This window comes from Euphorbia lathyris, chromosome 5, assembly GCF_963576675.1.
Source record: "Euphorbia lathyris chromosome 5, ddEupLath1.1, whole genome shotgun sequence".
NCBI lineage: Eukaryota > Viridiplantae > Streptophyta > Magnoliopsida > Malpighiales > Euphorbiaceae > Euphorbia > Euphorbia lathyris.
In genome coordinates, this window is record NC_088914.1 from 71,007,434 (window position 1) to 71,021,801 (window position 14,368).

Sequence of the window (14,368 nt, forward strand, 5' to 3'; positions counted from 1 at the left end):
AGTTAGTAGTCTAGTTAATTACAATTAGACGTCAATCACTGTTTGTATTTGACTGTTGATGTATCCAAAAATTTAAAAGTACCTATTGCAAAATAAATGGAGAGAGCAGTATTAAAAATTAATATTTGAGTTAATTATAATTAAACTTAAAATAGTATTTGCTTCCTGATTTATCCAAAATTTAATAATTTGGCCCTTGATCTATTATTTGGTCAAATTTGCTCTACGACCTATCCGAATTGGTGAAATTTCACGCAATTTGGATGTAAATTTAACAAAACTATCACTCCTTGACATATGACGATATTTTGATACATGGACTTGACATGTGGCATGTCTTCACACATAAATTTTCTTATGTGAAAATATTAATTAGATTAAAAAATAATAAAATAAAAACAAATATCTAAACTAAAACCTATAAAGTCCATGTGTCAAAATATCGCTACGTGTCACAGAGATAAACGTTACGTCAAATTTTAATCCAAATTAGATGAAATTACACTAATTGGCATAGGTTAAGGGTCAATTGTGACCAAATAATAAATCACAGTCCAAATAATAAAATTCTAAATAAAACATGGATCAAATAGTACTTTAGTGAAAAAATTTACAAATTAAAAACGTAACCCGAAAACTCATGGCTATAGTGAAAATTTGAAAGTGCTAAACCTCAGCAAAACCTCAAACGTGAAAATTTGGGATTCTTTTCATCTAACAAACACAACTCTGGTATGCGAAACCTAAGCTGAAAAGCCTCTTCTTCACTGACACGATTTCTTCAACCCTAAAACACAATTTTGGTTCTCAATCATCACACAAGCAAGGTAACTAATTAAATTTCCTGTTTTTTCTTCTTATTTTGTTAATGATATTATGCGATTGTCTATTTGCTATTATTTGCTTGAAACCTAACCAGCAAAACTTGATGATTTTTTCTATCCAGTTGTGCTTCTATTGTTATTTGGGGGATCAAGGAGACCTTTTGAATTTCAATTTTGAAGACTGAACCAGTTGTGCTTCTATTGTTATTTGGGGGATCAAGGAGACCTTTTGAATTTCAATTTTGAAGACTGAACCAGAAATAGGAGCTATAACAGGTGATTCTTCCAACTTTTTACAATTTCTTTTACACTCCTGTTAATACAATTTAAGATTATGTTTTGTTAAATTACTAATTAAAATCTTTATTGGGAATACCTATGTTAAATAAAAGGGATAAGGTACCAAAATAGGCCTATGATTTTTGGAATTGTATCAATTTAGGCTCCACGTGAAAATAGCACCAATATAGGTTTAACCTTTTAAAAAGGTACCAATTTAGGCTTCGATAATGGAACGAGACACCTCATTGATATTACTCCGTCAAGTCCTATCAATTGTACGTGGAGGGAGAAATAAGAACTTAACGGAGTAATAGGAATGACGTGTCCAATCCGTTCTTGAAGTCTAAATTAATACATTTTTTAAACGTTAAGCCTATATTGGTGTTATTTTATACGTGGAGCCTAAATTGATATTTCCTAAAAACTATAGACCTATTTTGGTACCTTATCCTAAATAAAAAGAATGAGGGTGGTAGTTGATTTTTAAATCAGATGAGTTAAAAACTTATAACTAGTGCAATAGGGGAAGATGATGAAGTTGGATTGGCAACTCAACTTAACAACATTAATTAATGAAAGGTGTCCAGGAGCATTTGAAAAACCAAATTAATGAATAAGCGATGATTAATCCATTTACAAAATTGAAGCCCAAATCATGCAACATATAGCTTTGAACTTGGACAATTAAACACAAATAACCCACTCATAGCCCAAGACAAAATGTATTTATGTAAAATTTTTGTAAAGACATGAAAGTTGTTCTGTCACTGAATATTATTTGCAAAAGCCATTGCATGAAAGCTATAATTTTAGAAGGCCATTATAGTGTCTTGTATATATTTATACTCTGCTTTGTAAGTTCTAAATCATGATGTGATTTTCTTTTAGGACTTTGGGAAGTAGCAATATAAAACAACTTAAGAAAAACTTTACATGTATGAAATCGAATTTTTTATATTCAAAATAAGTTAACTAATCCATAAATTAAAAAGTGAAAAACTATTAATTTCTTTAGACATCATATCAATTTTTAATATAATTTATCTAATTAACCTCTATTTTAGTCAGTTCCGTTAATTTAGTAATTTTATCATAAAAACCAAACCTTATATTTTTTATAAATTCAAATCGAAACCCAACCAAATATATCGAATAATCGAACTGAAATTCATTTCCTAATGAAGTGATGTATCTACATCAATTACTGCCTATGTTTGTTTACACCAATTACTGTCTATTTTTGTCTTTAGTGTTTTTTTTCTTAGAGTGATAGCAAACAATAAGGAAAGGAAGGGACAGGTGACAGCAAATGTGGTGAAGCTTTTAAACTTTGAGGTACGTAATAATCTTTCATATCCTTGTCTTTTTTGTTTGCACCATTAATATGTTTGTAATCATGAGTTGCTTTTGTTTGTGTGACATCATGAAATGGAAAATTTGACTAAATGTGTGTTTTTATATTTTGATCAGCTATTTATTAATGGAGTATGATGATAACAAATGGTTGGAGCTTCCAAGGTATTGTGAAAGATATTTGAATGGAGCTAAATTATTTATAGAACGTGCATTTGATAAATATGGTGTAGGGGAACAAATGAAATGTCCTTGCACACATTGTTGTAATCGTAAATGGCATAGCAAGGGTGCAATTTATGATCATCTAATTTGCAATGGACCGGCTTTAACCCTTGTTAGTTGGATTTATGATGTTGTGAGAAAAACTACTACTAATGATGAAAATGTAAAGGCTAGTTCAATGGGTATGAATTTTGGAGATGAACTAGCTAGAATGTTGCATGACAATTTTCAATATATAGACAATGACTTAGGCAATGATGATCATGGAATAAACAATGGCCCAAATTTAGATGCAAAAAAATTCTATCATCTTGTTGAGGAGGGAAAACAACCCCTATATCCTGGTTGTGAAAGATTTTCTAGGTTAACCTTCATGGTTCGACTTTACCTATTTAAATGTGTTCATGGAGTTAGTGAGGCTGCATTTTCAGATTTGTTAGAGTTGATTAGGGAGGCTTTTCCTAATGCCGAAGTACCAAAATCTTTTAATGCCGCAAAGAATGTAATTAAAGATTTAGGTCTTGATTACCAAAAGATACATGCCTGCCCTAATGATTGCATGCTATATTGGGCTGAAAATGAAGGTGAAACTGTTTGCAAAATTTGTGGTGCTTCTAGGTGGAAAGTTATGGATAATGAATATGTTGGTGTTGAAAATGAAAAGCCTAAGAAATGTCACAAAGTTCCTGCAAAAATAATGAGATATTTCCCTCTAAAACCAAGGTTGCAGCGACTATTTATGTGTAAAGGTTTGGCTGAATTAATGATATGGCATGCAAAAGAGAGAGAAAAAGATGGCAAGTTAAGACATCCAGCAGATGGTGAGGCTTGGAAGGCCATGGACAGTTTGTATCCTAACTTCAGCTTTGAAATTCGTAATGTCAGATTAGGTTTAGCTTCTGATGGTTTCAATCCTTTTCGAAAAATGAGCATATCCCATAGCACATGGCCAATTGTTTTAATTAATTATAACCTACCACCTTGACTTTGTATGAAACCTGAAAATTTGATATTGTCTACTCTAATTCCTGGCCCAACTTCTCCTGGGAACAATATTGATGTGTACATGCAACCTCTAATTACAGAATTGAAAGAGTTATGGGATATAGGGGTGGAAACTTATGATTCCTTTACAAACCAAACCTTTACTTTGCAAGCAAACCTACTTTGGACCATTAGTGACTTTCCGGCTTATGCTATGTTGTCGGGTTGGAGCACGAAAGGTAAATTGGCTTGCCCAAATTGTCATTATGAGACTTTTTCAACTTACTTGAAGCATAGTAAAAAAATGTGTTATATGAACCATCGCAAGTTTCTTGATTCAAACCATAAGTGGAGGGTTGACAAGAGAAGATTCAATGGTGATATTGAAGTGGGAAATATGCCTACTGAGTTGTCTGGAATGGATATTGTGGAGTTGTTACACGAATTTAAGAATGTATTTGGGAAGCAGAAAAAGAAACCACAACCCAATTCCAAATGCCCATGGAAGAAGAAGTCCATACTTTTTGAATTACCGTATTGGATACACAACCTATCCCGCCATAATCTTGATGTCATGCATATAGAGAAAAACATTTTTGATAATATATTGGGGACTTTGTTGAGTATTGCAGGTAAGAGTAAAGATCATCTAAATGCACGATTAGATTTGCAAGATATGGGCATTAGGAAGACCCTTCATCCTCGAAATTCCAGTGATAATAAACACATTGAATATGGGGCTGCCTGTTTTGACATGACTAACAAAGAGAAGGAAGTCTTTTGTATGGTACTTAAAATGGCCAAATTACCTTATGGTTTTGCATCCAATATTGGCCGATGTGTGCAAGTGGGTGATAGGAAAGTATCAGGGTATAAGAGTCATGATGCTCATTTCATACTTCAATATTTACTACAGTTTGCTGTGAAAAAGTCATTAAAGGCCGAGGTTGCATTGCCTTTGATTCGATTGGGTGCATTCTTTAGAGGGTTGTGTAATAAAGTTATCGATCCAAATGATATAAAGGGGTTGCAAGAAGAGATTGTTGAAATAATTTGCCAACTTGAGATGATATTTCCACCATCTTTCTTTGATATAATGGTTCACTTGCCAATACATTTGTGCAAAGAAGTTCAGCTTGGTGGTCCTGTTCATAATAGATGGATGTTTCCAATCGAACGCTACTTGGGAAAGTTGAAGTCCTATGTTCGCAATAGATCAAGACTAGAAGGGTGCAGCTGAAGGGTATTTGGCTGAAGAATGTGTCACTTTTTGCTCAAGATACTTAGGTGATGGTGTGAAAAATAAATTCCTTAGTCAGTCGGTTGGTATTGGGGGTTCAATTATTCCTACTATCGGTTATCCTCTAGGTATGAAGAAGAATAAGCGCTGGAATTCTATTCATTTGGATGATGACACTTGGAATAAAGCTCATCGGTACATTCTTTTCAATTGTGGAAATGGAGAAGTGGAGAAATACATACAGTAAGAAGAATCTGTTCATTTCAAATTTTATCCATTTTTTTTATTTTTTTATTAATTATGTAATTGTACATGAATATATTTCTTATGGTTGTATTCCATGTTTTGTTCTTCATTTGTAGGGAACATAAAAATTTGTTGGAAAGTTTTCCAAAGAGACAAAGGTATAAAAAAGAAAGAGCACACAGTTTAGAATTTCATAAGTGGTTTAAGGAGGAGGTTCAACGAAAGACTTTTGTTTCTAGTGACCTATTAAGTTTGGCAAAGGGTCCAGTTCGATCTGCAAAGAAGTTTAGTGGATATGTAATAAATGGATCAAGGTTTCATACTAAGAAAAGAGACGAAAAGTGTACTACCCAAAATAATGGTGTCATGTTAACAGCCCTAACCACTAGCTTCGCAAGTTCAAAGGACCAAAACCCTAAAGTCGGGGATGTGAATTACTATGGATCAATTGAAGATATCATTGAAATTGATTACTGGGGGGCATTTAATGTTATTTTGTTTAGATGTTCTTGGTACCAAGAAGAAAAAGATGATTATGGGTTTCCTCGAGTTAATGTTAGCAAGTTATATCAAAAAGATGACCCTTTTGTGATGGCCTCACAAGTGCTTCAAGTATTTTTCATTGAAGATCCTACAGAAAAATATTCACATTATGTTATTAAGAAGTTGCCTAAGGAATGGTCTGATATAGGAGAAGGCAATGATGCCACTGAAGAAGATATAAATGTTGTTGATGTAAGAGAGAATTTTGTGTTGTGTGCTGAAATTGATAGTAACAGAGATAGCTGGTCCAGAGATGATGTGCCTATAAGAAAAATCCCATATCCAACAAATATAGACCCAAAATCAACGGATTACACAACAAATGATGTTGATTCAGACATTGATAATACTGATTGGGATTGGCTGGACTCCAATAAGTAAATGTAGGTTTTCTTTGCATCTTGTCTTTAAATAAATTTATATGTGTGTTTTGAGATATGTTGAAATTACATATGGTTTGATATTTTTATCTGTGTTTATCCTTGTTTCAGATATGTTTAGAATTGTCTCTAGTTTGAGATTTTGTTTAGAATTGGTACTTGTTTGAATTGCTAATGTTTAAACAATCATTTTTTACTTACTACATATGATATTGTTTTGTTGCAGAATGAAGGAGAAAACGTTTGTTATTAAATTCTACCATGGAGGAGATTTTAAGAACAAGTATGTTGGAGGTGAGGTTTTTGAGTTTCCCCCTTATGAAGATGCAGATTTGATCTCATTTACTTCATTGATGAGTGATGTCAAACATGAGTTGAAATATACCGAAATTGGAGGGATGTATGTCAAGGCAGATGACAAACGGGGATTCAAACTCCTTGTGAATGATAAAGATGTAATCTCTTACATGGAGAAAGTGGGTGATTCAGGGACTTTGGAATTTTTCATCGACAACATAGTTGACCAAACTAGTACCGTTGTGAAATAAACACAGCCATTTGTCCTTGTTCGACCAAGGAAGCTTCCTACTGAAGGTAATTTTGGGTTTAGATTGTTTATTATTTTGTCAACTTTTACTACAATATTTGATTACTTCGAATTTCATATAACAGAAGTTCCTTTAAGAAAAAGTCCAAGGTCAAAAGGTGAAAAATGCAAGTTTGTCACTTTGAAAAGTATTCAACAAGAGACCAGCGCCAGAAAGCAAGCAAAAAAGAAAGAGTTGGAAAGAAAGAAAGAGCTTATGCAAGTTGAAGTGTCTCTAGTTGATGAAAAGATAGGAGATTCTGATGACGTTGAGGGGGATGCTAATGTCGAACATGAGGAGGACTTAGTTAGTCAATGAAATTCGTATCTTAATTTTGAAAATATGTTATTGTTGATTATTTGATTAAGGTTGATTATCCTTAAATGAAGCCTCATGATAAAGAATCTATTATGCAACTTGACAATGCATATGAACAACTCCGAAATGAAAATATTGCAAAGAACAAAGACAAGATTGCTTCACTCCGGATGGATTCACTATCTTCCTCTATGAGGAATTCTATAAATCAAAATGCAGAATCGAAGGTATATTGACTTAAATACAACTCTTATCTTATAGTTATATTTTTTAACCTTCTAACATATTCAAATAAAATTCAGCAAGGAAAAAAAGCAAGAAAGAAAAAGGTTACTAGCAACCTCAACGTAACTAGGAGGACAACACGTTCCCTAGCACTTGCCATTGATGCAGCTGCTAAGAAAACAGTCAAGGATGTTACAACAGAAGGGTGTGCTAGAAAAAGAGTGGCAATAGAGGTAATAGTATGTTCTTATCGACTCTAAAATTTCTTTATTATATATTGATGTTCTTTCCTGTTTTTGAACTCTTATTTTAATTACATGTACGTTTGCAAGACAACGGAAGAACCAATGGTAGAAGTTTCTGAAGGCTGTGCTGAAAAGTTGGACATAATGCATCTCCGAAAAAAGAGAGATGAAGGTATTGGAACAATGGAGAATTATATTGCGTTACGAAAGCGACAAGAAAAAACTCTAAATCAACCACAAATTGGGTTAGTTGAGCTACCAACTGAAATGACACAAATTGAAAATGATATAATTGTTCAATGTGAGAGTCAATTATCACATGATTCTAGAGGTAAAGGAACTTATCTCATGAGAATATTCTCATTATGTAAATATCCTCAATTTAATGTTAAATTTTTGTTTTATAATGTTGACAGCATCAACTAAGCAACCGAAAAGGAAGTTTCGAGGACAAACAAAATTGGATGCAATCCATACAAGAAATATCGAAGAAAGAAAGATGATAATGTTGAATGATGTGAATCAACCAATTGGAGATGACAAAACCTTATCAGAATTTAGTAACTTTTTGGGGACATTAGGAAGACAGTACATCAAGTTTAGCCACACAAACTGGTCACATGTTCCCGATAAAGAAATTTTGTGGCAATTTGTCAAGGTAAATTTACTGCTGTTTGATGAATACATTTAAATTGCTTTTGTTACTATTAATTAACATCAAGCCATATATTATGTTTATGTTATAGCAAAAGTACATTATACATGATGATGGTAAGAATTGGGTGATGAAAACTATTAATGATGCTTGGAGGGGTTATAAATGTCGACTAAAAACTAAGCATTATAAAGCTTATGACAATGATGAGGATAGATTGGCAAACAGACCCGATGAGCTTCCTATCGAAGAATTCAAGGTTCTCCTCAAATATTGGGGTGACAACAAAATACAGGTAAATGTGAATTAAAATAAGCTTTACATGCATTTGATTTTTTTTTTTTTTAAATGGACATTTTTTTTCAAGTTAACCTATGTTTTATTTTTTATTATTGAGGCACGAGCTGCAAAAATGGTGGAAAATCGAAAACATGTCAAGGATGCACACACTGCTGGACTAAAAAGCTTTGCACAAATTCGCAACAAGTTGGTATGTTCAAATGCTTATTTATTATTAATGTTGTGATATATGTTATTTTACAAACAATTATTTTTATTACTTTACATAAGCAACTTGAAAACCCAAACCAAGTGGCACTATCAAAAGTCGAACTCTATATTGCAACTCGCAAAAGGGATGAGGGACGCACTTACAAAGCAACCGATGAGTTTGCTAAAACTAAGATTGTAAGTATTTTCTCTCTTTATAAGTCTTTTTATTGAAATTTTTTGGGATTGATACTATTGATTTTGACATGTTGATAAGTTTGCTGCTTGTATTAGTTCTCCCTAATAACTATTCTTCACTCCCTCGATTTAGTCTTTTGGTTAAGGTACTATAGATGTGGTTAAATAATATTCTTAAATTGGATGAAAATCTACCATAATCAATAACTTACAAATTTGGATATAGATTTGTAGAAAAAAAATGGTATAACATGAGAAGAATAAGATGTGGAATCATGATAAATTGACGTGAGAATTTTATGATAGATGAACATCAAATTAAGGTTGAATGTGAGTTGTAAGGGTGCTCGCTATACTATTTTTTTATAGCTGGAATAAAGTTCAATTTTAGCTCTTATTTCGTATAATTTGGCCTAAGTCTTTATTTCAGTTTTACTATATTTGGTCCCTTTATTTTTTTTTTTATCAAAATGTAATCCTTAACATGACAATTCGTAATAAGCACGCCTATATTTTTCACTCTTATAGTGAAGGACACACACATATCTTGGTCACTACTGCATGTTATTATTAATTAACCAACGGGATAAGGTATCAAAATAGGTCTATGGTTTTTGAGGAAGTATAAATTTAGGCTCCACGTACAAAATAGCACCAATATAGGCTTAACGTTTAAAAAATGGTACCAATTTAGGCCTCGATAACGGAACGAGACACGTCATTGATATTATTCCGTTAAGTTCTGTCAGTTGTACATGGAGGGAGAAATCAGAACTTAACGGAGTAATATCAATGACGTGTCCAATCCGTTATCGAGGCCTAAATTGGTACTTTTGTAAACGTTAGACATATATTGGTGTTATTTTGTACGTGGAGCCTAAATTGATACTTCCCAAAAATCATAAACCTATTTTGGTACCTTATCCCATTGTAGGGCCCACAAGTTCACCAACAGCTCCACCATTAGTATGATATTGTCCGCTTTGGGCCAAGCCCGCACGGATTTGTTTTTGGGCTCCTTCCCAAAAGGCCTCATACTAATGTAGTTGGTGAACTTCTTTATAAACCATGCATCTTCCTTGTATCTTTCCGATGTGGGACTTGGGATGTATACCCAACAATCCTCCCCTCAGACCAAGGACCACAAGCCTCCCCTTCAGCGATAATCTGTCTAATCATCTTGTACCGCCGCCAACCCGCGAAACACGCCTCCTGACCACCACAATATCAGGAAGACTTTCGACACAAGACACCAAGCACAGATTTCCCATCGCGAGGTCACACTGAGAGCCTCCCACATCTCCTTAGATCTCATGCACGTTCTCCCAGCCGAACCATCGGCTCTGATACCAGTTGTAGGGCCCACAAGTTCACCAACAGCTCCACCATTAGTATGATATTGTCCGCTTTGGTCCAAGCCCGCACGGATTTGTTTTTGGGCTCCTTCCCAAAAGGCCTCATACTAATGTAGTTGGTGAACTTCTTTATAAACCATGCATCTTCCTTGTATCTTTCCGATGTGGGAGTTGGGATGTATACCCAACAATCCCATTAACTAAATTAGCAAAACAATAGTCATTAATTATTAATTAGCAAACTTTAGTCCTTGTACTTCCTTGGCTAGTTAGACTTTTATTGTAAGGAATCATACTTCCAGTACCATATTCATAGTCTATTTTGGTGAGCAAATTAAGGTCCTACGGACCATTAATTGATTTTTGTTAATTAAGAATTCAATTAATAATGGCATTATATTTATTTGGGTCTCTAAACTATCAAAATCATCAATCAGGTCCTTGAATCAAGCAAAAATCATCAATTGAGTCCCAAATCTATTTTAAAATCGGAAAATGTGACTATTTGATATAGATTGTAATAATCTATGTATTGGTTCAAAATGAGTTTGGAAAAGATGGTCTCAAACTGTTCAACGGAATTATTTTCGATGAGACCTCAATTGATGATTTTTTATTAGTTTAGGGACCTGATTGGATGTTGATAGTTTAAGGTTCTAATTGACTTTGAAACTATAGTTTAGAGAGCCAAATGAGTATTATGCCATTAATAATTAGAAGTAAATGTACAAATGATTTAATTAGTCAGAATTGTTGAAATGATTAGAACTGAAACTAAGATTCACTCTATTCCTTTTTAGGATTCATATATGAAGCTAGTGCTTGCTGTGTTACATTATTGCTTAGTGAATTCACTTATGAATTTCTTTAATTTGCCTTATATATTCTTATAAATTATTTTGAGAGTTAAAAATTTTGATGTCCAACTTAATTATAATTTACATTTTTCTCTTCCATCCCTTTTTTATTCTGCCACTTGTATTCTTTGTGACCATGTAGTTGATTATGTAATATCGATCCTACTGAATCCTATATTTATATTATCAATGCCTAATATATTAAGTTGGAGACTTGCATGTAGAAGGTTGAGACATTTCTAAATAATATAATTGATGTTTTTGTGAATACGTCTTGGAAATGAATCATTTTTTTGTCTCATATTTGGCAGCCATTTTATATTTGATTTTCTTTTATAGGCAAGGATTGAAGAAATGCAGTCAGGGGGCGAAAATATTGTGATGGTTGACCAACTACTATCGGGTGATTCATCCCATGGAGCTTCATGGCTTCTCGGTAGGGGCGCTAAATCTACGACAAAAAGGGGTCCACCATTGAAACCCCCAGCTGATTTCATGAATGAAATGAAAACAAGCCTAAGGGAGGAAGTGAGGCATGAAATGGAGGAAGAAATGAACAAAAAGATGGGAACAAATATGACATTTATGATGAAACATTTGGCAAGACTCAACCCAACCTTAAATATCGATGTTGATTCAATCACATCTTTGTTTGCTAATTCTTCCCCTCCAAATAATCTATCTAGTGAGGAAACCAATGAGGTAAATGTATTGAATAAATTCTATACCAATCTATATAATTTTATATTGAAAATTTACAATATTGTAACACGGTTTATATGTTAATTCGTGTGCATGATGACCATGATGGGAAAGATGATAAGTGACATAGATGTCAGAATATTATGTGTGTGTTTTTTTTTTGAAAGAATATTATAATACTATTTTATGTTTAGAGATTGTTTATGTATAAATTTGGATCATTATTTATATAAATTGGTTAATGGATAATATATACATATATTCTTTCAGATTATTTTTTTTTTAAATTAAAATGACTTTTAAATTTATTACAGGTTCAAAAATATTGAAAATTATGCGACAAAAAATATAAGGATGTTGCAAATAATTATTGAAATTGTTGAAAAGCGAACTAAAATTGTTGCAAATTCAAATTAAATAGTTGTAATAGTCAACTAAATTGTAGCAAAATTGAACTAAACTGTTGCAACTCAAATTAAACTTGTTGTAAAATCGAACTAAAATTGTCACAGAATCCAAATAAATTGTTGCAAAATTTAATTAAATTTATCACAGAAATTGTTAAAATTGTTGCAAAATGTGACTAAAATTGTTGCACAAACTGCTAAATTTGTTATAAAAATCAATTAAAATTGTCGTAAAAATTATAAAAATTGTTGCATTTCTAGTAATGCAACAAGAAAAACTTATTGCAATTTCTTGAAAATTTGTTGTATTATTTATAAATTGTTGCAATAAATTAAAATATGTGCAACTATTGCAAATTGTTGCCAATTTCAAAATATTGTTGCATTAGCAAATAATGCTACAGCCAAAATAGCAATAATTTTTTTTGTTGCATTAGACTTCTTTTTGGCCTAATGCAACTCAAAAGAGGGTCTAACCCAACAATTTGGCTCAGTTGCAGTAGGGGTTTTATGGTGTAGTGTATAGTAGTGGATAGGACAAAGTGGAGGGAGCGAATGTATGTCGCTGACACGACTTGATTTCACGGTTTTATATGATGGTTCATGTTAGCCGACCGCGAATCATTTCGGAACTAAGGCTTTATTGTTGTTGTTGTTGTATCGAAAAGCTACAAATTGTAGCTTATAGGATATCGGTTTTGCTAATTCTCTTGTTTGAAAACAAAAACTAGTACAAGAGTTCGATCATTACGTATTCTAAATTTGCATATTAATGTATGAAATATTACAAACTTACTCATAATATTTTCAATTAAAATCAATTTATCTAATGTTATTAAAAATTTGAAAAATCTAGTTTGATGGTTATTTAACTGTCATATCAGACCGTTCCAATATTAATCAAGCTTAAGATATTTAGTGCGTAACTAGCACGTTACAAACCAATTTTAATTATTAGAATTTTCCAATTTAAAGTCGTTACCAATTATTTTTATAATGTTCAACTAAAAGATCCTCGGTTTTAACAACACAAAAATATCAGTCCTCGTCTGGACAAAAAATATTCCACAAATGAAAAGGGAAAATTACATAGAAATTCATCTTTTAAAAACTATTTACAACTATATCAAGTCATGATTTTGGATTATGTCAAATTAGTAAAATCAGTACTTTTAATATATTTTAAGAATTAAAATTTATAAATTATAAGCCTAAAATATATTTTTTAGGGTTTATAATTTATGAATTGGAGTCTGTGTAAAATCATAATATATAAAGGATAATAATATATAAAGAATTAAGTTTGGTGATATGACTTAGTTGTAATTTTATACTTAATTATGATATTTATGTATATGTATTTGACCCAAATGAAAATTGAGTCAATTTGGGCCGGAGTGATTATTATGAGTGGCCCAACTGATAATATGTTATGTTGTGAGAATGAACAAAGAGGATGCCAGATTTATCACAAGAACACCTCTTAGTAAGTTTGGTAAGTTTCAAATATTATTATGAAAAAGATTTTTTTTGTTCCTTATATCACTTGGTTTTATTAAAAACAAAGGCCTAACACATCATTTGCTCCTGAACTTGTCCAAAATAGTTAATTGGCCCCCTAAATTTTCAAAGTGTCTCGATAGCCTCCTGAACTTGCATAAAATGTTCAGTTAGCCCCCTGAACTTGCATAAAATGTAATCAATTAATCACTCGGTTGTAAAAAAGTAAGTTAAATACGGAAGATATGTTGCACGGATTTTAAAAAAAGTAAAACGATCAAGGTCGGGGTATGCGATTATAATATTAGAGAAGAAAATGTTTTATAGTTGAATAAGTAAGCAATTCTTTTTTAACGTGTTTTAACTATTTTGTGAAGTATGTAATAACATTCTAAGGCACATGTAACATATCTTCCGCATTTGACTTACTTTTTTACAACCGAATGATTAATTCATTACATTTTACGCAAATTCAGGGGGCTAATTGAACATTTTATGCAAGTTTAGGGGGCTATCGATGCACTTTGAAAGTTCAGGGGCCTAATCAACCATTTTGGACAAGTTCAGGGGGCAAATGATGTATTAAGCCAAAAACAAATTTCACATTGTTCTCATTTAATAATAGCATTAGAGAATAATATTTTTAAAATATTTGGATTTTCTTTATCCAATTCATCCAAACACACAAGCACAAACTTAGATGACAAGATTGATACAAAAGAAAGTTTGATGAATTATTTCTAAAATTAACCC

General features: G+C 32.3%; 1 protein-coding gene across 1 annotated transcript; it reads left to right on the forward strand.

Annotated features, from left to right (window-relative positions):
* Window positions 1-691: 691 nt before the first annotated feature.
* LOC136230222 (uncharacterized) lies at window positions 692-11,811 on the forward strand. The gene is made up of 14 exons (XM_066019224.1): window positions 692-827; window positions 947-1,100; window positions 2,357-2,441; window positions 2,577-5,151; window positions 5,271-6,080; window positions 6,304-6,671; window positions 6,750-7,209; window positions 7,285-7,440; window positions 7,540-7,783; window positions 7,869-8,110; window positions 8,199-8,402; window positions 8,505-8,597; window positions 8,678-8,794; window positions 11,346-11,811. Exons 7-14 carry the CDS (start codon window positions 7,048-7,050, stop codon window positions 11,790-11,792), a joined length of 1,665 nt encoding a protein of 554 aa, XP_065875296.1. The 5' UTR covers window positions 692-827; window positions 947-1,100; window positions 2,357-2,441; window positions 2,577-5,151; window positions 5,271-6,080; window positions 6,304-6,671; window positions 6,750-7,047; the 3' UTR covers window positions 11,793-11,811.
* Window positions 11,812-14,368: the final 2,557 nt, after the last annotated feature.

Coding starts and splice junctions, on each gene's coding strand:
- LOC136230222 (XM_066019224.1), top strand. CDS start 7,048: ATGAAGCCTCATGATAAAGAATCTATTATGCAACTTGACAATGCATAT. Junction 7,784..7,868: donor ATTATCACATGATTCTAGAG/GTAAAGGAACTT, acceptor TAATGTTGACAG/CATCAACTAAGCAACCGAAA. Junction 8,403..8,504: donor GGGGTGACAACAAAATACAG/GTAAATGTGAAT, acceptor TTTATTATTGAG/GCACGAGCTGCAAAAATGGT.